Below are 25,000 nucleotides of genomic sequence, written 5' to 3'. Positions count from 1 at the left end.
TGGTGCCTGGTTGGGACACCTGGCTAGGGTGCCTGGTTGGGGCACCTGGCTAGGGTGGCTGGTTGGGGCACCTGGCTAGGGTGCCTGATTTTGGGGCACCTGGCTAGGGTGCCTGATTTTGGGGCACCTGGCTAGGGTGCCTGGTTGGGGCACCTGGCTAGGGTGCCTGATTTTGGGGCACCTGGCTAGGGTGCCTGATTTTGGGGCACCTGGCTAGGGTGCCTGATTTTGGGGCACCTGGCTAGGGTGCCTGATTTTGGGGCACCTGGCTAGGGTGCCTGATTTTGGGGCACCTGGCTAGGGTGCCTGATTTTGGGGCACCTGGCTAGGGTGCCTGATTTTGGGGCACCTGGCTAGGGTGCCTGATTTTGGGGCACCTGGCTAGGGTGCCTGATTTTGGGGCACCTGGCTAGGGTGCCTGATTTTGGGGCACCTGGCTAGGGTGCCTGATTTTGGGGCACCTGGCTAGGGTGCCTGATTTTGGGGCACCTGGCTAGGGTGCCTGATTTTGGGGCACCTGGCTAGGGTGCCTGATTTTGGGGCACCTGGCTAGGGTGCCTGATTTTGGGGCACATGGCTAGGGTGCCTGATTTTGGGGCACCTGGCTAGGGTGGCTGCAATGCAAATAACATGCCCAAAATTTTGAAAACTGCTTTTACAAACTGGTAAAATTTTATAAGATGCCAAAATCTTTTAAGCCCTTGAAGTTTTTTTTATTATATATACTCACCCCCCCCCCCCTGCCTCCATTTTCCTCCCATTGCATTTGTGTTTAGTTAAATTGTTAGTTATCCTGCTGAAGGTGCTTGAAGTTTAGCCCAAAGAGAGACGACCAGAAGTGATAGCAGGGGTGACACACTGAAACTCGTTCCCTGAAACATGGGTGTATCGGAACAAGACAGTAAGCATCCCATCCATCCAGGGAACACTAGTAAGTCCCACACTAGCAAGCCTAACGATGTGAACCTCCATGATTTTTAAGTGATCTGTTTTGAAAGGAAAGAGAAGGCATATTTTTAACCAGGATGTCATCTTGCACCCAGACCTGGCTCCCTTCCCATGTGATGGCTGCTGTAACCCAGAACTGTGAGGGACAAGGTAGCTGAGAGCCAGCTCTCAGGCTCACTGTAAGCAGGTGTTGGTCAGTAACAGGTGGAGATCCCACATTCACGGGAGTGAAGAGTGTCTTTGTGAAATCCTTGGTGCAAACAGTTGAAAACATCAGAGGTCCATGGTTGTTCAACATCCTTCCAGCAAGCATAAAAGATATTGCCAGAACAACGATGGACATCTTCAAGAGAAAACTAAATAGTTTTCTTCAAGAAGTGCCGGACCAACCGGGCTGTGGTGGATATGTGAGCCTGCGAGCCGCTCCAAGCAACAGCCTGGTTGACCAAACTCTCACAAGTTGAGCCTGACCTCAGACCAGGCTTGGGGAGTAGAACAACTCCCAGAACCCCGTCAAGCAGGTAAGACCTCCAATAAAGAATGAACTGTTTTGAGAAGGAAGGAATGCCAGTTGAAGGCAGTGCACACGTTTCCAGTGGTGGATATGAGAAGACCCAGGAATGTAAATTAAGTGTTGATCCTGTGTTGTTACAATGTCCAAATCTGGAGCATTTACCAGTGTCAAGTTGGAGAGGGAGGGTAAAATAATGTATACTGCACACGGAAAACAGGGCTGCTGGAGAGGCTTAAACATAAAGAAGAATCTATAGGTCAGAGAGATTTAGCTAGCAAGGAGATTGACAACAGAAGAGTTCAGATTTGTGTCTATTTGGCATGGAAAAACCCAGGTACCTAGTTACTGTTAACAGTGGCATTAGGAGAAAGAAAACATATTCGTTTGCCTTGTTCGGGTAGAAGGTAGACACAGTAGTCGCTTCTGTATATATTTATTGACTGAGATAGCAAGGTATATATCTGCCTAGCCGAGGTCCTTCTACTCTGAGTCTGTGAGGATAACTGAGGCTGCTGGGAGCATGGCTGATGCTCCTCTGTCTGGCATGACGTCAGAGGCCTACTTGCCTGCGATTGGTTACATTTCAACTGACAGAATTTGAGTATAACAAACATATCCATCCATTTCTCTCCCGCTTTGGAATCAAACCTGGGGTACTAGGCGAGTTGAATGAATCCAACTCTGCTTCCAGGAGTTACAAGAGACTGGATGTATTAATATAAAGCGTGTGCTGCCCCTTTTCCCAAAACTTAAGCATCCTCTCATTATAATACTTTGAAAAATGTAAGGCATTTTATAGTCTCTGCTAAGATGTGGGGTTTGGAAAACACATGTGCCAGTGGTTAAGCAGATAACCATTGTTTCACTCATTGGTGTGTCAAATTATGCAGAGTTTACCTAGGAAGAGTTGAATGTTTCAAAATTGTTAATGATCATCCATATGTGTCCCACCTTTTGGGTTAGAGATGACAGTTTCCACCACCAGGGGCTCTCACATGCCAACAAGGAACACTGGAGAAAACATCACCAGAGTCAGGTTTACCAAAACTACTCAGTAGCAGGGCCTGGAGAGGCAGTGTCCAAGTGGAATGGATTGCAGTAAATTTAGCATAGGCAGGAAGCTTATGATGCTGACTAGTCACGAATGAATCCACCTGGTGGTGTAATTACCCAAGTGTAGTTACAGGATGAGAGCTATGTTTGTGGTGTCCCATCTTCCCAGCACATTTGTCATATAATGCTTTGAAATTACTGATGGTTTTGGCCTCCACCACCACCTCGCCTAACTTGTTCCAATTGTCTATCACTCTGTTTGTGAAAGAATGTTTTTTTATATTTCTCCAGCAGCTGTGTTTCATTAGTTTAAATCTATGACTTTACTTACTTGGTTGTGCTTGGGTACAAGTGCCTAATTTGTTGTCATTGGGCAAACTACAGTTTTTCATTGTTCCATCTTTTCTCTTTAATCAAAGTACAGTATGTAGTTTTTGTTTTACCTGTGCTTTCTGGGCACTTTTACTTGGTTTGGAGCAATTGTGGGTCACCATGGTGTTCAAAAGGCTTATGAAATTCAGAGGCCTCCTAGGCCTCTGGGTGTGTTTAGTATGGAAGCAAATGAACTGGGAAGCTGTTGAGGGCCATCCCAGAAAATATCTTGATACTATGCTCACCATTAATCAGTCCAGGACAAAAATGATTTGACTGAGCAGTGTAGGCAGGTGGATGGTAACAACCACTGTCTACAGATGCTGCCAGAGTTTGGATCTGATACTATATATGGGCAAGCAGGCTACGTGGTGATGTCCATACCACTGCAGACATTGGTTTGAAGGTTCAGAGGATGGTGTTGATTGCATGTTTGCAGCTCAGAGGTTCAGAACTCTGGGATTCCTTTTACAGGTACTTGAGGTTTACTTTTGCTTCATTTCTTGGTAGGTCCATCCATATACAATACTATACTGTATACAGTATGCAGAAGTCGTGAATATTACTTCTGCCTTAAATACTTCTTTTTAAAACTTTCCATTTATTTCTTCATATCCTTTATTCTATTAATTTTATTTTTCTCATAACATGTGTAAGAAGTTAACAATTTTTTTTATTACAGATTAGGTTCAAATACACACTTTTTCTGTTGTGAATGTCATGTTTACATAAAATACCATAAACATTTGCAACAAAATGTGTACACATTACTAATTAAATAAAAAAAAAGAATAGTTATGCACTGATTTTATCTTTTCCAATAGTTTCATGTAATTCCTGCTCATTGAATACTCTTAACAAGCTGTTGTCATTACAATAAAACTACAATAATTCTAACAAAGTTATTATGTCTGCAATCTTTACAGATGAAAAAAATAATTGGATTTACACCAGCCCTCCTTCAAGTAGTGATGATGGGAGAATTAGATATGCCTGTACGTCAAGCAGGAGTAATTTACTTAAAAAATATGGTGGCACAATACTGGAAGGATGCAGAGTATGAGTGTGGTGAACCCAAACCTTTTCATATACATGAACAAGATCGTGCCATGATCCGGGATGCCATAGTAGATGCAGTTGTCCATGCTCCAGACTTGGTGAGGTAAGGCTTTTTGCTTGTGGGAAAATACACAACAATGAATTAATTACTGAATATCTTTTAATGATAAATATTATGAAGGATTGTTTACAAATGGGATTCCAAAGTATCTGCTTGTTAATTTGTGTACAATCTAATGACCAAAAAAATACAGTGATGCTTGATGAAGGAATGTTTTTCTTAGGATTCTTGTCTTGGAAACTTTTGGACCAATACTTTGATTTTCACCTGTTAGTCTCCTGTGCATTGCCTAAACTCAGTTTGCTGGGCCCTTCCGGTATTTCTGTTTTTCTATTCTGGTTTCTCTGATTGCCTTATTTACTGTTGTTGCCATGCTTGTCTTATGATGTCACTGATTTCCACGTTTGTTTCTGCCAGTAAATAAGTGTTTTGTTAGAATTTTTTTTTCTTTGTAATGATGTCACTCAAATGGGGAAAAGAGATAATGTACAGTACAGTTGTTATTTTAGGAATAATGATGACTTGCAACAGGGTGAAATAGTTTTGTTGCAAACTATGACACAATAACAGGGCTGGAGATTTGACCAAATCACACATCAGGAGATGAAGAAACAACGTTTCGTCTTTTCAGGTCCAGGACACACCAAAATGTCGTTGTTTCTTCTTCTGATGTGGGGTTTGGTCATCATAATTTTCTTAATTTTGTACATTCTGTGTACATGTTTATTCCTGATAATCGCTATCCACGCCTCGCAGCTCGTGAACCCATGGGTGTGTTCGAATCCACTTTCTGGTGATCTCGGTAATGGCAACCAAGTAAGCATTGGTCTCAAAATGTTGCAAGGTGTACTGAATGGTCTAGATTCTTGGTGCAAGGAAGTTTAATTTTACCAATAGGTTTTAATTTGGCATTTCTTCTGGATATGAGATGTGAAATGGAATTTGGATTAGTCATTGTACAAGGTATTTAGGCCTGGTCAGAGGTCAGGCCATGGAGACACAGATCCTAGCAATCGTCAACAGGTAGGCAAGAGGTAGGTGGTGGTTGGAGCATTGAAATGACTCTGAACTGGCCCTTGATTGTCCTCATTGCCACTGTTTCATGCTTGGATGTTTTGAGGACTTATGTGAGCTATTCACTCTAAGCCTTGTATTGGTGACTTCTTGTGGTGACTTGGTATTTTGGAAAGTTCTTATTTGATGCAAAGGTTGCCTAGAGCCTGGCATGTGAGCAGTTCCTGGATTGACTTTGGCTTCTGGCTTGTAGACAACAAAGGGTCTGCTAAAAAAGCATTTATAATTTATTATTGCCCTATTTTTATCATGTTTAAATATGCTACACATGTAAATACATACATAAGGCATGTGTATATAGTGTAATAACAGCACGAACAGTATGGTGGGAGGAGGAATGTTGGCGAGTGAGGCAGCGTCGTTTGTTGACTGGTGTGTTGGTGGCCACTATGCTGTTTTGATGCACCATACCAGCTTAATGGTTCGTTATTGTGAACAAAACATGCAGATACTTTTATATAACGTGTGTATATACTGTAGTGTAAAAACGGCAAAAATATTTTTGTATTGTTTAATGACCATAATTCAATCACTAATATGCACACCATACTTTTGAGTATAGCAATGGTTCACACACTTTATTATATAAATTTATTACACTACACATTATTGAATAATAATACTACAAAAAAAATCAGACATTGAAATATTTAGGTAATACAGTAATATCTTTGTGGCAATTCCCATCTGATGACTCAGGTGGAGGAGACTGGCCCTGGACGTGTACTGTGTCAGCTCCACAATCTTGCCAGACTTCCTTGCCCTATTGCGGCCAAAATATGTCGCCTACGATTTTTGTTATTATTTATCCCGTGATCAGGGAACACATTTTAACAATCTTAGTTTTAAGATTGTTAATTTTGTTTTGTTTAAGATTTTTTTCCCTTCTATGGAGAAAACTATGTTTTTCTTGAACACAGCGGTGTTGTCGGCTATTATTATCAGCGCCCAGAGATTAAACTAATAATTGGTTATGTTACAGAGTGCAGCTGGCTGTGTGTACATATCAGATGGTGAAACACGACTTCCCAGGAAGATGGACAACTATTGTTGATAAAATAAGTATATACCTCCAGAATCCAGACACAAGTCTCTGGAATGGCAGTCTTCTGTGTCTTTATCAACTTGTAAAAAATTTTGAGTGAGTGTAAATTTAGTTTAGTACATATTCCAGTTAATTTAGAGAGTGAGATTGTTGTGGTTCCAAGATGTTTTAGTAGTTATGGGCAATTAGAATGATGTGGTGGATGCACATGGCATTCCAGTATGAAGTAAGGGCTGCACACTAAATGTGCTGTAATAAAAAGTTATCTACTAATACATTTGTTAAGAATAAGAATGTACATAAGTGCTCAAGATCTAGGTTGAGCTTGGCTTTGTAGATGTGTGTGTGTTCCTTAAGACAGGATTAATAACTAAGACAGTGTGCAGTGGGGGGGGGGGGTTGTTGTTGCAAGATAATGAAATGGTAATAAATATCAGTTATAAACATGCAGAAAAAAGCATTAAAATATGTTTTGCAGAAAAATGTTAAAATATATATTCAAATATATTTGATATAAAGTAGGTAAGAGAAATATATGAAACCTGTCTGATCAGATATTAGTGGTATACAATGACATTGTATGGTAAATTTGAAAGTCTTAAGTTCAGTTTGCTAGTCTCTGCATGTGACTAACTAAATGATTGTTGCCATGTGGGAGGTATTCAAGAAATATTTTATTAGAATTTTTTTTTTTTTTTTATATAGCTCAGTTTGACATTTTGAATGAAAGGAAATGCTTATAGGACAAAGTTAGTGCCAAGAACAGTGTAGGATTAAGACAGAATTCTGTGAATGTAAACTGAATGAGAGAAGAGACAAAGTATATATGGATGGCAAGAGTTAGAGAAAAACTAAAAATGTGAGAATGCAGAGCATGTTATGTAAGATTTCTTAATCTAGACTTTAAGATTGTGACAATGGTAGAGAACATGTTGGGCATTATTTATCTTAGTATGGTACCAAAGTTCCCTAACTTCAGACACTGCACAATTAAAATATTAAAACAAAAATTTTTTTGTTTTTTGGCGAATGAATACTATTTCAAATTGAAAAGTATGCTGCCTTGATCATTTTTAAATCAACTAAATTCTGACTGATATCAGTTCCTGAAATTTGTAGTTACATGTTGAATATTTCTTGTATTCAGAAAAATAGTAAATATGGATGAATGAATGATACAAGTGTTCTCGAACTCGGTATTTAGAATAAATACTTTTGGGAGCGATAGTGCGATGTGTTCCAAAAATCCTTTATATAATGATGTATACCATTTGTATCACTATTAATACAGTAGTAGCTTGATATCAACAATGGACATTCTTAGGGATTTGCATGCAAATCTCAATTTCCTTAAATTTACAGACAATAGGATGGTGCTGGATTCACTCTGGGTGAACCAGAATGTCATGTGATGGTAAGCAGTCAACACGAGTTAGAAATGGGATAAGTGGGATTCGAGTTATTTATAAGGCAGTCTCATAAGCAACAATGTTCTTTCAGCATTCTCCTAAGTTTAAGTTATTTGATTAAAGCCAAAGGTTGGTAGCAAATAGAACAGTTTAGAAATATTACTAATACCACTACCACATTATGCTCATGTCTAATGTTTTAGTCAAATTAGTTTGAATTTGCCGAGGCCTTTATTTTTGGTTGATAATCTTTTCTGAAGCAGTTATGTATACTGTTTTAGAGACAAAATCAACCTAGAGCAAATCAGGAACACAGTACTACTAGGACCTGTACCTGGGTAGTTTCCAAGACCCTGATACAAAATAAGGAAAACAAAAAATTAGTGCAATGCATTTCATAGCTTAGATTTTAATCATGCAGTTTGGTTTTCCTAGATACAAAAAGAAGGAAGATAGAGGTCCACTGCACGAGGCAATGAGAATGCTACTTCCAATGTGTTATGAGAGGATGGTACACCTACTGCCAGACCCATCCGAGCATTCCACACTACTACAAAAACTCGTCCTAAAGATATTTTATGCTCTAACACAGGTAATTGTCATCAAATTGATTTTGGTTAGAAATGATTAATGTTTTCCATTTAACACTTTCATATTGATGTCTAAAATTATTATTCTTAGGTAGTCTGTAGCTACATATATTGGGAGCTTTTCATAATGTGGGGATTTCCATGTTGTGCCTTGCTCCATATTTTGAAAATGGCAATTTTGCTAAAGTAGAAAATTTAACCAGTACTTAGTTAAACACATTACAAAGTCAAATAAATATTTGTAAATATGACATGTTAATGGCACTACCCTGTAATTTGTTTCAACTCTTGTATGTATTATTTTTGGTCAAAGCATTAGGGGGTTTTCTACTTGTTAGCAAAATATCTGTGAAAATTTTCATCTTTAAAATTTTTTCTCTGCAGTACCACTTGCCTCTAGAGTTGCTGAGTCGTGAACAGTTCACTGAATGGATGGAAGTTATACGGCAAGTTGCAGATCGTCTGGTACCAGATCAGACTTTGCAAGTTGATGAGGAAGAACGACCAGATTTACCATGGTGGAAGATTAAAAAATGGGCTCTTCATATCCTGGCTAGAATATTTGAGAGGTAAGGATGACCTTTTTGTAGGTGATACTTGATCAGGTGGGTTGTGATGGCTGTATTGTATCATTGTGTAAATATTTTTTACTTGTTGAAGAGCATAAAATGTTGGAGAGATATTGTGACCAGGACATTAGGAAGATAATTAACCCTTAGACCGTGCATATTGGGGGTATACAAGTGAAAAATATTTGAATTATGTAATAATAACTTAAAGTTAAACAAGTCTCCAACTCATTGGCTTCAGTGTCGTGAAGCTTTCATCAAAATATCTTCCAGAAATTGATTTTAGACAAATTTACAAAAATAAGAACATTTTGTTGATAAGGAGAACAGCTAATAACTGGAACTGAAGGATCATTCGGTAATGAAAAGATGCAAGCACCTGTCTGACACTCAAAGAATAGTAGTAGTAAGAAGTGTCCATAAAGTGGATATGCAGTTGATGCCTTTGTATCACTGCTGAGTAATGCATAACAACTCAAATAATAATAAATAACTGTTAATATGCTTTATTTTGTTATATATCATATAAATACATTGTCCAATGTTTATATGTTACTTTCATCAATGTTTAATCAATGATTATCAATGATTTTAGTTTTTTCTCGTTTGTTTATTATCTGATTTTGTTGTAACCTTTATATACTGGAGAATGCATGTTTTCCAAATTATGTGAAGATAGAATGAAATTGGTCAACAAATAAATCAGTCACAACTCCCAAAACTTGGGACTTAATGTTTTTTGACTGATTTGTTCTGATTTCAAACTATTTTCATTGTCTCGAGGTTGTTTTGATGATTAGGGACCATAGTAGGGCATTTTCACTTATATAAAGTATACCCTAAATATATCCCCTAAACCATTATAATATACTGTACCTATATTTTGTGTTTTTTGGGGGTTATTTTTTCTTGAATTCATTTTAACACACCTACAACCTTCATGTATTCAAGTACGAATGCCAAACAATGTTAATTAAAATATACAATTAAATTAATGAATTAAAACTACCTTTATTCATGATTGATAACTTCAACTTCAATTATCCCTGAAACTAGAGTTTCAACTTTGAATGGCTTCCAAAATGTCCAGTTTTTGACTGATTCTCACTATTTTGACGTCTGCTCAGCTGTCTGTTCTGCAATCCCTTCAGAATGGATTTTTCATAAACTATACATTTGGAGTTATAATTTTTTTTGTCTAAATTGGCCGCATATTTCAAATGCTCTGTTGATGATTTTTGTTACAGTAAACTATACTGAAAACCTATATTCTAATTTGATGAAAATGAAGATCATATGCTATTCTGAGAGAATAATATTATTAATGAACAATTGGTGATAGTTCATATTTTTTATTCTGAATTGAAAATCTGAAGTTTTCCATATTCAATTCTAAAATTAATTTTGATTCTCTTGTTTTTCAAGTTAGGCTGTGATCATTTAGACAGAGTTGGAGCATTTGCCTAGTTGATTATGCCAAAAAAATTGGAAAGTGTATGTACAAGTTTTAAAAACTTGTGTTAAATTATTTTGTCAAATCATATACTGTATGTATGTATTGTGCGGTCTAAGGGTTAAATGGTTATTTATTTTTAGATATGTGGATCAATATATTTTTAAAATCGACTGCTGTCTTAAGCTATTAGATGTATGGTTGAACTCGTTGCCTAAGCAAGTCAAGTACTTCTTAGGTTTCATGTTCAACCTAGAGCACTTCAAGAAAACAATACTACCAGGAGCCATTCTTTGGTGGTTTCAAAGTTCTTGAGACAAAACAAATAACTTGTGCTTACTATTTAACACCATTAAAGGCTCTAGCATGTAGAGCCGTCATGCAATTGCTGGAACATCTTTACCCTGTATTTACCTAAATTTAATAATTTGTTTGTCATTATTATCTGTATTGTGTGAAAACAAAGTAATATTTACGTTTTAAACTTATTTTGCTCCTTTTCTGTCTTAGAATGGTGCCGTTTTGGAGGGCAGCCTTATGTTGAATTCTTCCTGGAGGTTTCAAATAATGTTCCAAAGATTTTAATGAATAGCATTATCATGTTTAATTATGTAGATTTTGTAGGAAGGGATAAGGTGTTTGCATTTGGAGGCAAATGTGAAGCCTTTGCAAATTCTTTATTCTCATTAGTAATATCTGGAGTACAGTTGTATCGCTGAAAAATGATGTTTAAGCTATAAAATTCAATGTTTATGCAGTCTTCCTAAATATTTGTCTATTGCAGATATGGTTGTCCCAGCACAGTAAGTAAAGAATACAAGCAGTTTGCCGTTTGGTTTATCAAAACCTTTACACAAGGCATTCTCCAGGTACTAATGAAGATCCTGGACTTGTATCGTAATAAAATTTACATCTCGCCTCGGGTGTTGCAGCAAACTCTTCATTATTTGGAACAGGGGTGAGTACATAATTATATCACAAGTCCATAGGCTGCGAAAGTGTGTGTTAGAAGAGAACGGGTGTCTCCTGTGAACATTTTATAAATGAATCTCGGTGAATTTGAGAGATGGTCAGTAAAATGAAAATAAAGTTTTTTTTTTTCATGCTTATCAAAATACAGTAAAGCTACATAGTAGTAGAAAATGTGTGGTTATGAATCAGAATTTGTTTAACTTGCAATAAATCCTTATAGCTTTATTCATACTGTATTAGTATGTCCTACTGATAATCCTTAAAATTAATTTTGTTTTTGCATTTTCCTCCACATGCACTGTATATCTAAAAAATTACTTTAGTTTGAAATGTTAAAGTAAAATATGCTTGGCCTGCACTGCCAATTGGTTGTCTAATAAGAGATACCGTGTGATGCTGCTCCTCCCTCAAAAGTGCTATAGTGTTAATTGCTTAATGATTTCACCTGATAATTATCTTTATCCCACTCCCTCAAGATTTGCCATGTCCTGTGTGATGTTGGGAGAGCATATTGTTTCTGCTTTAGACCTTGAAGATGGGATGGGCGTAACTATCATTTGTGGTACAGTATATTAGCAAATGATAGAGGCACCTGGTGGAAATAGATGCAAGGAATACAGTGGGATCAGACCACTCGCTAGACAACCAAAATTGGTAGCAGAGAGGGGTACTGTTTAACACACTTCATAGCAGTGTGTCGACACCTGGAAGAGTGCCAACGAAAGAGGAAAGATCGTTCATAGTGAATGGGGGGTTTAGATCAGAGAAGACAAAAGGCCATTACAGTTTATTAGGGAGACAAATGTACGTATCGAAAAGAATAATATTGGGTTGTGATTTAACACGAGAGGCACACAACAATACAATGTCAGCCGTGTAAGGAAGACTAGCTAACATGAGAATGGCTTTAAAGAAATTTGGCAAGATTTGTACAGCTCCGGCAGTAAACTATCCTATTAAAGCACAAGAAGAAAATGAAAAATGTCAAAAGATTTGCCATGCGATGAGTACCAGAGATAAGATAAGCTCATGAGAAAATAGGTCAAAAGATAATGATTACATTGCATAAGATACTGAAGGAATAGAAAATTGGATTAAGACTCAAGCAGGTGAGAGTGGTAAACAAATGGAATGAATTTCAGCCAACTACCACTGGTGGAATATATTCCCATGACTTAAAAAGGAAAAATATTGGGAGGTATAGATGCACTAGGTACAATAGCTACGATTTAAGGCTGTTACGACGATCTCGATTTCAGTACACACAAGTAGGCCAGCATATTTTACACCAGTGTTAGTATTTTAATAATACTATGTAGTATTTTAATATATAATGGTTATACCATTCTTGATTACTGCATGCTATCAAGAAATTAATCTATTTAAATGACAATATAATTTTTTTTTTTTTTTTACAGCGTGGGTCAGTCTATAGCATGGAAACTTCTGAAGCCTCACATGTTATCAGTGGTTCAAGATGTGCTTTTCCCCCTAATGTGCTATTCTGACTCGGATCAAGAACTATGGAATTCAGACCCATATGAATATGTTAGGGTTAAATTTGGTAAGATGTCTTGCTGATGTAAATCTGAAATTTAAACATTCTTAATTATGTTGGACATGAAATAGTCAGATTAATTTTATCTTCTGAGTAGGTAGCCATTCTTATTTGTAAGGTGAATCATATTAGCTGGCCTTGACCAATTAGGATTAATTTCATCCGAGTTACATTAGGATTGGCGCTATGATGCAGTGAGTTGCATCCTGGATAGTTTGAAGAGTCCAAATCTAGATATGAATGATCACCAACTTCATTTTTTATCAGGTCATAAAAGTTTTATATATTTGCTGGCAAGCAGTGGTGGGAACTGATTCCATTTGCAATCCACCCCTGAAACAAAAGGGTGATATTATTTCAATGAACAGTCATTCCTTATTTATGAATAAAGTGCACCTTGCACATTATTTGCAAATGAAGTTTGAATTTTATTCAGGATTAGCTTTTTGCATTTCCTGTGCTTGGAGTGAAAGGGTTAAGATTTAGGTTATATTAACGTTTAGCATCTTGCTAGGCACTGCTCATAAATTTTGTTGTTACAACATTTGAAGACTTGTGTTTGGTTATAAATGAGGAAAGATTATTAGTACTGTGTAACAAACATTTTTGATTGTATATTTTGTTTAAACTACTATGTATCATATATATGCTATTTTATATCTTTCAATATGTAAATAAGTCCCACTAATATTGTACTTTTCTTTTGTGCAGATATATATGAGGACCTTGTGTCTCCTGTGACAGCAGCCCAGGCGCTCCTTTTATCTACTGTGCGTAAGAGGAAGGAGATGCTGGAGAAAACTATGATATTTTTAATGCAAGTGTTGACTACACCCAATGTTGATCCAAGACACAAGGATGGTGTTATGCATATGGTAATTGCATATTTAGTCTTACATTATTGTACTAAATAAGCGGATCTATCTTGATTTGAAATGGTTTTCCAGTTGCGAGCTTCTCTTAAATATTGTAGCTTGTCTTTTACACATGATGCTCATGCTGACATGTATACATTGGCTGCACATGGAAAGCTGGGAGATCTAAAAATAGCATTCAGGAAAAAAAAGACAAGATAAATTTGCAATAAGGCTAGTCACTACAGTAGAGATGCTACGTAACACAGTAAAGATGTTACTTAACACAGTAGAGATAGTACCTGAATTAAGAGGACTTGGTTAAGGTACTAGATGGGAACTAAAACAACTAGAGGCATGCTATAAGGAGCTTCCAGTGCATAGTTTGCAACCCCTTGAATGCCAGCATTTGTTCATAACAATTTTGATTGCCTTACACTGAGATGGGAGTTTGAGCAGATACTAAGATCTTGACTAGGCAATTGGACCAGAATAGCCATCTCTTAAAATAATGCAACCAGCAGCGATATTTCCTACTGCTGGAATGTTATGTTGAATATTATCTTAGGTGAGATCTTTATTAGGGGATGCAGTAGGACCTTGTCTTTTGGGAGTAACCGAGTGTGATAGCTCAGAAATAACTGTAAATTTTAAGGAAAGCTATTATGAGTGTAATTCAAGTTTTCTTCTTTTCCTTTATGTAGATTGGCACAATGGGAGGTGTATTGCTCAAGAAGAAGATCTACAAGGATCAGATGGAAACTATGATTGCCCAATATGTCTTTCCTGAGTTTCAGAGTCCATTTGGCTTCATGAGAGCACGGGTAAGTGTAGTGTGGTATTCTAGTCTTAAATAATCTTGTAAAAGGTTGTAAAATGTGGAGAGGAAAGCTAACAATATTTATTTTGGCTGACTTTACGTAATACAGTACTGTGTTCATTTATTGTTTCCAAAGAAATTCCTAACTCCAATACTATAGTTTCCACCTTTTTTTAATATATATATATAATTTTATTTTATTTATTTGTGCTGTTTTTGCAATATCTGGAAAAAGTCAATGCACATTGGTTTCAAACTTCCATACTTATGTATGCTGGTGTAAACAAGTTGCATATTATTATTGGGTCATGCAGCACCCTTTTTTTAACTGATATATTGGGAGGAGAACAGCTTACTTGTATGAGGAAAAGATTTCATTTAATACTCAGACCATTTGAGACAACTTCACTTTGCAAGGTCCCCCCCCCCCCCCTCCCCTGTTATTATGTATTTCGAGGTTGGCTCTAGAGGCTAGATTATGCCCCGTGTTGACGCGGCTAGATGTGCAGTAGATTGTAGTTTCAAAGTGTTATATGACAGAGTGCTGGGAAGACAGGACACCACGAGCGTAGCTCTCATCCTGTACCTACACTTAGGTAATTACTTATGATTAATAGACAACTATGCCCATAGGGACATTACTTGTAGGAACTTGCATGTATTGGTCATTGGACTGTGCAGTTTCCACATATTCTTATGTTCAGGAACCAATGTTACAAAGATATTGTTTTTCACCTCGAATATCACCTTTCTTTTCCTTGCCTATGTATTAAAGTACTATATTGCATTGATTATACTTTTGCTGATGTGTTAACACAAAAGGGCTCAAATAATTTTTTGTTCATTTTCCCTTCGTGTTTATATATTTTCACATTCATCATGTTAATTTCTTAATGATTTCCACTCAATGTATGCAGGAATGTGTTTTGTTTTATTGATTTATTTATTCTAATTGTTCCCAAAAATGAATTAGTGGGTAGTTCTTGAAGCAGTACAGTATACTGAATTAAAATATACCTACTGTACATCTAATGAAACAAAAATCTTTCAGGCTTGTTGGATCCTGCAAAACTTTGATGAGATTAGATTCAAATCGGATCAAAACATTATGGCAGCCATGAACTGTATTCAGAATTCCCTACTCAATGATCACGACCTACCAGTCAAGGTAGAAGCAGCTATGGCTCTTTCAGCTTTCCTCGCCTCTCAAAACAAAGCTGAGAAAATAGTGGAACCAAATGTGAGTGAACTCCATTGTTAACTTTATAATGTGTTTATTGTTGTATCGATTCTTGAGAAATTTATTCATTGGCCTGTTAATAATTGTAAACTTTAAGTTCCATATTGGTGACAAGTTTCAATATTTTCACTCTGCTCTTTTAATAATGGGCATATGAACATTTGTAAAGAAATGCCTTTTCCTCATCTCATCTGTTTAATAAGTGACTTTGACTTTTGTATCAAGCTAATGAATATGCAATTATTATGATTTCCAGATTAGACCAATTGTTCAAGAACTACTTAAGGTCATAAAGGAGACTGAAAATGATGATTTAACCAATGTGATGTGCAAGATTGTCACCACCTACACCGACCAACTGACACCAATTGCTGTAGAAATGTGTACTCAATTAGCAGCAACATTCCAACAGGTGATTAAAAGCAAGTTTTCTGTTGTAATGAATGGGTCTTCTGTTACACACAAATCACAATAGCGTGATGCATCAAATGAACAAATCTAAAAGGCCATGACAAGGATTCGAACCTACGTCAGAGAGCAGCGTTATAAGCAGCTTTACAAAAAGTTACAGCGTCTGGGATGCTCTCGGACGTAGGTTTGAATTCTCGTCACGACCCTTGTGGATTTGTTCATGGATCTTCTATGTTTTATTTATTTGGATCCTAAATTTATTTTTAAATCCAACTGATGATTACCAATTTTTTTTTACCTTGTATTAGCCATGGATGTTTTTCAACGTGTATCTAACTGAATTTATCATTTAGGTATTTATTAAAGTTTGTAACTCGGGCAGAATGTAACCAGACATCATTGAGAGTACTGTTATCTGCCCTTTTCAAACTGTATTGGTGAATGACATTAAAAATTTATCTTGAAAATAAACATGCTCAGTTCCAAATTACTTTAGTTTATATTATCTATTTATTACTAAATTAAATTTGTGTGCTCTTTTAGGTGGTGGTGTGCTAAATAAAAATGAGGAACACTTTCTGAAAATGTTAGTTTGGAGATAATTTGCATGAGTGAGCTAATATTTTGAGGCCATATAATTGGGTATTGGGCCATTCCAAGGTTGAAAATGGAGTATTTGCAGGGCCAATACAAATATAACTTCAAGATGACCAATATAAAGAGCTAACTGGAAGAGTAAACTGTTCAGATAAGGGATATTGTTCCTAGTCCCTTTTTCAACTTAATTACCAACTGCCATTTTTTAAGTCCATTATTTAAATTGCTTTGCCATTTTTTCTTTACTGATTAAATTTGTTAGCCATTAAATTTGGCTGTATATTGAAGGTGGTGATTATTTTGTATGCTTTGAAAGCAAGAATTGTTATGCTTCTAGGTCGTGGATGCTGAAGATGGTGCAGATGAGAAGGCCATAACAGCCATGGGCTTGCTTAGCACAATTGAAACCCTAATCAACTGCATGGAAGAGAATCCTAAAATAATGGAACAGATTGAACCAATTACACTGCAAGTTGTTGGTCTTATCCTCACCAAAAATGTGATGGGTAAGTTTTTTTTGCCATATTCCTTTTTTCAAAAATACAATTCCATTACATATTATCAAATTGTTGCTTTCCAAGATTACAAGATGGCTATATTTATTCAATTAAAAAATATAATTATAAATTTCAGGTTATTTGCATGTCGGCTTGATAATTTCAGGAATTATGTATAATGGTAAAGGGAAGATTCTAAATGGATGCCCATCAATTTTTATGAAGTGAAGTTTAGTGCTCTATACTTTATATGCAGCTTCTTGTAACTGGAGTATCTTTGTTAGTACTGAATCATGTTTGCTCATTAACTTATTGAGAAGGTTGCTTAACCAACTTGTAATTTTAGTGCTTTCCACCTGTTAATTGCAAAGAGACCTTGTACTTTCTCAACATATTAGAATGAGTTCTTAACCTGTCTTTCTTGCTATAAATCACTGTAATTCTAGTACTAGGCATATTACAAATATCTAAATTCTTCAGGTTCTCCAGTATGGATTCCATGCTGGAGAAGAGTCCTTATCCTGACCTTCCTAGTGCTAGATTGTCGTAATGGCTTGGAACGCACTCTTGATTGAATTTTTTTTTTTTTTTTAAGTAGAAATATCCTTTGTAGATTTTTAACACTCGTTTTAACTGCACCCCTCAGAGTGCTGTTATTTTCACAAGTTGACTAATATTGGGTAGTGCGGTTATCATACTTTGATTTAAACTATTATTGCCCGTTGACCAGACCACACCCTAGAAAGTGAAGGGATGACGACGTTTCAGTCCATCCTGGACCATTCTCAAGGCGATTGTGAATGTATTATTGCCTGGGTTTTATACCAGTGCTGCTATTATGAACATAATAGCTCTATATGGATGTAGTGGAGTTTACCAGGACCAACGACGAAAATGCTGCTATCATTTCTTGATTGTGGTTATCGTCGCAGGTGTTGCAACATCAGCAATCGTCATAGTATAAAATTTCATTATAATATATATACTGATATTTATACATGTATACTGATTCATACGGTTTTCATAACTGTTTGGGGTTGTAATCATCAATTGAACATTGAGGAACTATAGATGGCCTATTGGCCTTTATATATAGGAGCTGCCTTATATGGGCCAATTCTTGTTCCCTCGGTTGTCCCCATTGTTTTACATTTTTATAGATATATTCATACATTCATTGTAGGCTTAAATACATGTTTACAGTTCTGTGGCAAACCGCCCCAGAACTGCTAGCAGGCATCCCCCCACAGCCCCAGGAATCCGCAACAGAGGCCCCGGGGCAGACCCGTCCTCCAAGCCCTCTGCCCTTAAAGAAAAGGAAGTCTATGGGAAAGGCAGTAAGAAAGTGCCACTGGTAAGACCCAGAGGCCTTGGCAGGAGGAACAGGCTCGTAAACCTCTTGTCCCCAACCCGAACGGTTGGTGTTATACAAACGAGCAGTCGCCATACGAGACGAATTATCGGCGATTGTTACCCAAAATGCTTGCCATTTGAGGCGATCGTCACTCGAGATTCTGCTGTATCTGTTTGCAGTTTTTCAATGTCTTCTGCAGAGGTAATTTTCATGCTGATTTTTGTATCTGCAAAAGGATGACACAAAGCTGTGACTTGTATTTTTGTCTATATCTGATATGAGAATAAGGAACAGCAGTGGTGCAAGGACTGTACTTCGAGGTACAGAGCTTTTAACTGCGCTCGGACTCGATTTTATTTGATTGACTGTTACCCTTTGTGTTCTGTTCGACAGGAAATTGAGTATCCAGCTTCGCACTTACCAGTTATACCCATGACCTAATTTTGTGTGCAATCACTCCATGGTCACATTTGTTGAATGCCTTTGCAAAGTCTGTGTATACAACATCTGCATTGTTTTTCTTCTAATGCCTCAGTGATTTTGTCTTAATGGTCAAGTAGCTGTGAGAGGCATGATCTTCCCACTCTGAATCCATGGTGGCCTGGATTGTGGAGGCCATTGGTTTCCATGAAACTAGTGACCTGGCTCCTGATCACTCTTAAAGCTGGTTTGGCCATTAAATCACAGTCAATTAAAATTGTTAAAGGTTAAATTTAAAGGTTAAATTCGGCCATACCGTATTAATTCCGTCTGCCTGTGGCTCTAGAGGCATGGTGGGGTGAGTAAGTGGTGTCGGGAGGGTGGGAGGGGAGCGTCGGGAGGGACCACCTGGGTACAGGAATTACCATTAATTTTAGAACAATTAATCTTAGCCAAAAACAAATGAAATAAGTACTAGTAATTATGTAATAACAAATAAATAAGTTTCCTAAAAGCAATGTGCACAGGCTGAAGTTTCCTTCAAAAATATTTAGTTTTTTCCTCCTGGCGGCCTACGTAACGTACTATAACTGCCCCAAGTGGGCCCGTCCAACACTGGTCAACCCATGTGCTCCCGTCCCTCGTGTTATACCACAGTGCTGCACCAGTAGTGAAATATTTGTTTAAACAACTTTTTTATTTTCATAGTAACTTTAAACATTTATGGCCAAGACTATGTAGCAGCATCAATCGTTCTGGAGGTGTTAAGAGGAAGAAGGTTGTCCTAGCAATTAAAGACAAGTTACGTGTTGTTCAACCAGTGAGGCATCACAGGCAGCCAAATGCCTTCAACAAGTGAGGCGCCACAGGCAAGCCAAGTGCCGTCAACAAGTGAGGCACAAGCAAGCGCCCTCAACAAGTGAGGCGCAAGCAAGCGCCTTCAACAAGTGAGGCACCACAGGCAAGCCAAGCACCTTCAACAAGTGAGGCACAAGCAAGTGCCTTAAACAAGTGAGGCGTCACAGGCAAGCCAAATGCCTTCAACCACTGAAGCTTTAGTAGCTGGCAGTCAAAACTAACTTTGCTTAATGAACTGTACAATAATTTTAAGTGTTAATTTTAGTATTGTGTTAGTATAGGTTATGTAAATTGTTAAGAATTCTTAACTTAAAGATGTGTGGCATCAATCAAGAAGACGAACACCAACAAGGTAAGTTGAGGTTTCTAATTGAATGTTTAATAATTATATGTGGCAAGGCAATTCAAATTATGTTTGTAGTATAAAAATAGTTGGAAATGGTCACTTTTGGACTCGTAGGTGAAAAAGTACCATTATCCGAAAAATGTGAAAATCCGGCTGGGGGTCCTTCCCATATAATCCGGATGATCGAGTGGAGACAGTATGTATTGTTTCACACACCATTTACACAGTAACACTGTATTACACACTCAGTACTTCGGAAGTGAGTAATAATCAACAAAGTAGTCCATGGTACACAGCGCAACTTCGCTCTCGTTGCACCAAGTACAGATAGATTTCGCTTCCGGTTTCTTCGTTCTGTGTGCTTGCAAATAACGCACTCACGTACACCCTTGGCATTAGTACCTGTAGGTGTTTTGTAGCCAAGCTTGTAAAACGTAAGGTAGTCGTGAAAAGATCGCTTTGTATGGTTCCCACACAGGAAGAGATTCAGCTAGCCTCAAAGAGTGTCCGTCAGTCAAGAAGAGATTCAGCTATTCTTGAAATTATCTGGAAAACACCACCATGGAAGCTGCTAACACTGTTCATCTATGCTATTGTATCAGATGCATCATCACTGAACGCAGAAAACAATTCATCTATGTATCATCTAAATAAATTGGAGATAGCATAGGTGGGCCAGGGTGGCGCTCAGAGCTACAATTGGATATGGTCGCTGTATCGTCCTCATAGGTGCTGTATAACTTGCATCCGACCTTTGTGTTAGGTCCTTATTGCACCTAGCTTCACCAAAATTATGACTTATGTTCTTCAAACAATAAGGTTTGAATTTCACCGACAGAGCGCGATCTTTCAACACCGCGTCAGACAGCTGTTTCGGAGCCAGAAACGCGTGCGCCACCCAAGGTTGCTCATTCAGTACTAACCAAGCCAGCAGCCCTAGGGCATTCTGGGATTTTTTTCCAAGATGGCTGCCCCTCTCTGGAGGTCCTAAGAGTCCATTTCATACACAACTAACCCCCCACACATTTAGAATGGGTATGAAAAAATAGAGTTTTCTCGGTTGGTGCAGTTAAGTGGTTAATATACAGACCTACTCCTCCACTTGCCCTAATTACTGTCACATCTATATAGATTATAATTTGGGATCCATATTTCACTATCATGTGGTATTTTGTGTGGGTTTCTGTAAATGCACCAAATATTGAGTTCAATTCTATTAGGGGGCCATTTATGAACTTCATTTCTTGAATTTGGTTTTAGACCTTATATGTTTGCAAATATGAATGATTTCCCATATTGCGTGTCACTTCTTGTGGGCTTTGGTGGTTCTCCCCCCTCTCCACCCTGGTCCAGTGTGTGTTGTTTTGGTAGTGTTTCGTCCAGTTTCGGTAGAAGTACGGGTACGGGTAGTAGTCCAGGTGTAGTATGTACCTGTGTACTTGTTGATAATTTGTATTCTAGTCTTGTGGGTCCCTTCCCTCCCTCTCTCTCTGTCTGTCTGTCTCTCTCTGGCTCACGTGTGGGAATATCCAAAGCTCTTATGGTAAACACTGTACATTAAATTTGTTCCTGATGTCATCCTGTTTGTGTACTGCCAATATTTAGGAATAGACAGGATTGACAAAAACAGGCCCTTTTAATTGGGAGAAACAGAACAAGGGTGGAAGATTGAAACCCAGATGAGACATTCTTTTAAGAAAATACTCACATTATATAGTTGATTAAGAAGTGGAGTGCACAGATGTTCTAGAAACCATATCCTTCCACAACTTCGAGTCATTACTACTGTGAACTTGAACATCCAGAGTGGGGACCAGTAGAAGTAACTGTAAGGCGGGGCGCAAGGAGGCAGTGTTTCGAAAAGTTGTCCTTCACAAGGATTGGGGGTACGTCCCGTGACACTTCAAATAATTATGTATGTAATTATTTTCATGTTAAAATTAATCTTTCACTAGCCAGAACAAATCCAAGAAAGATTCCTTTTATATCTGACACTATTTTTATTTTCTCTCCTTCAGAGTTTTATGAAGAAGCACTTGCACTCATTTATAGCCTTACGAGTACAAGAATCTCTCCAGACCTTTGGAAATGTTTCGAAATGATGTATCAGGTAAGTGCAGCTGACTTCATAAATTTCCCTTTGAGTTTGTTCTGAATGTTGCCTCTTTGGCCACTGGTATTTCACTTTCCACCATAATTGAATGCTTTTAGTGCTAAAAGTGACTTTAGCCACTCCATGCTTTACAGACTTTTAAGTGTGATAGGCAACTTTGTTCTTGTGCTAAAAAAAAAATGGTTTAATATATAGTGGTGCCGTTAAGCCCTATACAGTAATTGTAAATGTATAGCCCCTATTTTTTCTTGCTAGAAATTAAAAATGTAACAAACCAACTTGAAAGTATTGGAAGAAAAGGAATTTTGTTTGACTGACCCCAAAATACTGTGCATATTATGCACAGAAGTTATTTGCTGTACCTATTATATGCATTGGAAACTCGTAAGGCTTTTGATAGGTACTTGAACTACACCATTAATGAAATTTCTGTACATTTTAAAAATGTTAATTTGTTGTGGTATAAAGTACATAAAGAGTGCTCCCTTTTTCATTTTGGAAATTAGTGTTGAACCTCTATAGCCTGGTATTCAGTTGCTTGGCCCATTTAGTACTCATTCACTTTAGAGAAACCAAAAATTTTCTGAGGATTGCCTCAGGAAATATAAGTGACAAAGAAATGGAGATAACAAGCAGAAATGAAACTTGCAGAATGGAAGTCTTTATTGACATAGTAATGTGTATCATTTTAAGTGGAATTGCAGTGAGTATAATTATTGACAAGGAGTCTCGGTAGGGACAAAAAAGGGAAACCTATTTATATTCTCCTAGAAGTTCTGTGGGTGGCCTCGGCCAACCAGTGTACGATTTACTTAGTTCACTGGAATGATTTATTTCCATTTATTCTTGTCTATTTTAAACACTTTGCTAATTATTCCATCGCTTGAGCTCTTGCAGTATCTTTTTTTTTTTTTTTTTTTTTTTTTTGTATATCCAACTTTTCAAATAGGTTTTGGTAAATTCTCTTATCATGCAGATGTTCCGGAACGATGGCTTTGACTACTTCACGGAGATGATGCCAGCCCCTGCATAATTACGTAACTGTTGACCCGGATGCATTTTTAAGCAACGAGGCTCATCTTTTTGGCAGTATATGAAAATGTGCAAGACCATACTAACGCAGGTTTGTATAGCATGACATTTTTATATGTCAATATGTTGAATGTTTGGTTGAATGGCCCAGTGGATATATAATTTATTCTGCAGTCAGCCTGGTGTTGTTTGTTATGGATAACACAAAGCATACTTTAATATAGGGCTGTTTTATGACATGGCCCCCCCCCCCCTTCCCCAATGAAATTAGCTCACACTTTCAATTTTCCTGTGAGTTGGTATGCATGTAGACGATGAGTCAATAACGTGGCTGAAAATATGACCAAACCGCACATCAGAAAATGCAGACATAGCGATGTTTCGGTCCGTCTTGGACTATTATCAAATTGTGTAATAGAAAGAGGAAGGGACAGACAAATAAAATAAGGCAAGCAAGGACACATTTTATTGCTCTTGCACGCTCCCGGGTAACACGCTCTCACTTTCTCTGTTGCAGATGGTATACCGGGCTTTTGGACTTTATATGCTTTTAGTCCTGTAGAGAATTCTATTGGGAACACATTGATACCAAATTGAAAAACCTAGGATGAGAATTGAGATGACAAAGTTGAAAAGAGTATACACTTTTCAGTATTACCGCACGCTCCTGTGGAATGCTAGTGGTGCACCGTGGGGGGGTGGCATTCTCTCGCCCAATGTGCCAAAGTGTTAACCAAATGTCAGATTGATGTGAAATTTTAATTTTGGTTTTTGAGACCAACACAACTTGGAGAAAAATTCAATGGGATTTGATGTTGGGCCCTGTCATAGAATGACCCTATACTGGACTTTTAAAAATGACATCCTTGTTTATTTCTGTGAAATCATGTTCCCTCACTGGGAAAATATTACTTGTGAAGATTTTGGTTATGCAATACTTTATTTTTCAGGACTGTTCGGAGGATGATGAATGCCATGCTGCCAAGCTGCTTGAGGTGGTGGTTCTGCAGTGCCAGGGTCGCATCAACCAGTGTTTGGGGTCAATAATTCAACTGGTAGTAGAGCGACTGCTGCGAGAAGTCAAAACTACAGAGTTGCGCACAATGCTATTGCAGGCAAGTTTGTTTATTTGCACGATAGGTTTGTTTGGCTTTTAAAAATGTTCGGTGTTGGTGGCTTATCTTCAGTCACGACATGCTGTGGCCATTAACACTTGTAGTGGCTTCAGCACATTTTGAGTTTCTAAAGTTAGGTCGGGTATGATAGTGTCCTTGATTGCTTTCATATCTGGGTTACTGAAAAAATTGGCTAAGGTAGGTTTGCCAAGTGCAGTTGACAGGGCTCTGTAAAGTGTGTGGCCATTATGATAAATTCATCAATCTCTTAATGTTGGACTTCCTACACTGCTGTTTGAGCTTAGCAACTAAAATATTCATGGATTATTGAATATTAGTAATAGTGACAACAGCAGGGCCTCCCTGAAAGTTCCTATGGACGATACACAGTAAGAGAGTGGCACTCGCATGACTTTGGGGAGTGAAGCCGCATCACCTAGTTTTGACAGCAACAAATTTTCTCATCTTGCAAGACCCAAAGACAACTAATATTGTTTTCCATGATTTTTCCTGTAATCTCATTCTATAACTTAACAAGTATAAAGGATTTTCCTGGCAGTTAAAAACAAAACAAAAAACAAAAAAAAGTGAAGGGCTGATAAATTTGACCCAAAATGCAATGGCTTGGAATTTGTAAGTTTCCTGTATTGTTCAAAGGAAAAGTTA

The 25,000-nt window shown here is 37.6% G+C and overlaps 1 protein-coding gene across 1 annotated transcript in view; it reads left to right on the top strand.

The window, feature by feature from the left end:
- LOC138363434 (importin-7-like) overlaps positions 1-24,391 on the top strand; it is a 25,857-nt gene extending 1,466 nt beyond the window's left edge. The window contains 16 exon segments of the mRNA XM_069322609.1: positions 3,814-4,049; positions 6,064-6,222; positions 7,971-8,127; positions 8,510-8,694; positions 10,932-11,105; positions 12,538-12,683; positions 13,389-13,552; positions 14,236-14,355; positions 15,403-15,591; positions 15,848-16,003; positions 16,937-17,105; positions 22,093-22,184; positions 23,164-23,211; positions 23,213-23,275; positions 23,278-23,310; positions 24,170-24,391. Coding sequence (XP_069178710.1) covers positions 3,814-4,049; positions 6,064-6,222; positions 7,971-8,127; positions 8,510-8,694; positions 10,932-11,105; positions 12,538-12,683; positions 13,389-13,552; positions 14,236-14,355; positions 15,403-15,591; positions 15,848-16,003; positions 16,937-17,105; positions 22,093-22,184; positions 23,164-23,211; positions 23,213-23,275; positions 23,278-23,310; positions 24,170-24,376 — 2,298 coding nt within the window. The 3' untranslated portion in view covers positions 24,377-24,391.
- The last annotated feature ends 609 nt before the right edge of the window (positions 24,392-25,000 follow it).

The sequence above is a fragment of the Procambarus clarkii genome, chromosome 11, assembly GCF_040958095.1.
Source record: "Procambarus clarkii isolate CNS0578487 chromosome 11, FALCON_Pclarkii_2.0, whole genome shotgun sequence".
In the NCBI taxonomy this organism is placed as follows: Eukaryota; Metazoa; Arthropoda; class Malacostraca; order Decapoda; family Cambaridae; genus Procambarus; species Procambarus clarkii.
The sequence above is the reverse complement of the archived record's forward strand: the minus strand, read 5'-3'. Positions and strand labels throughout refer to the sequence as shown.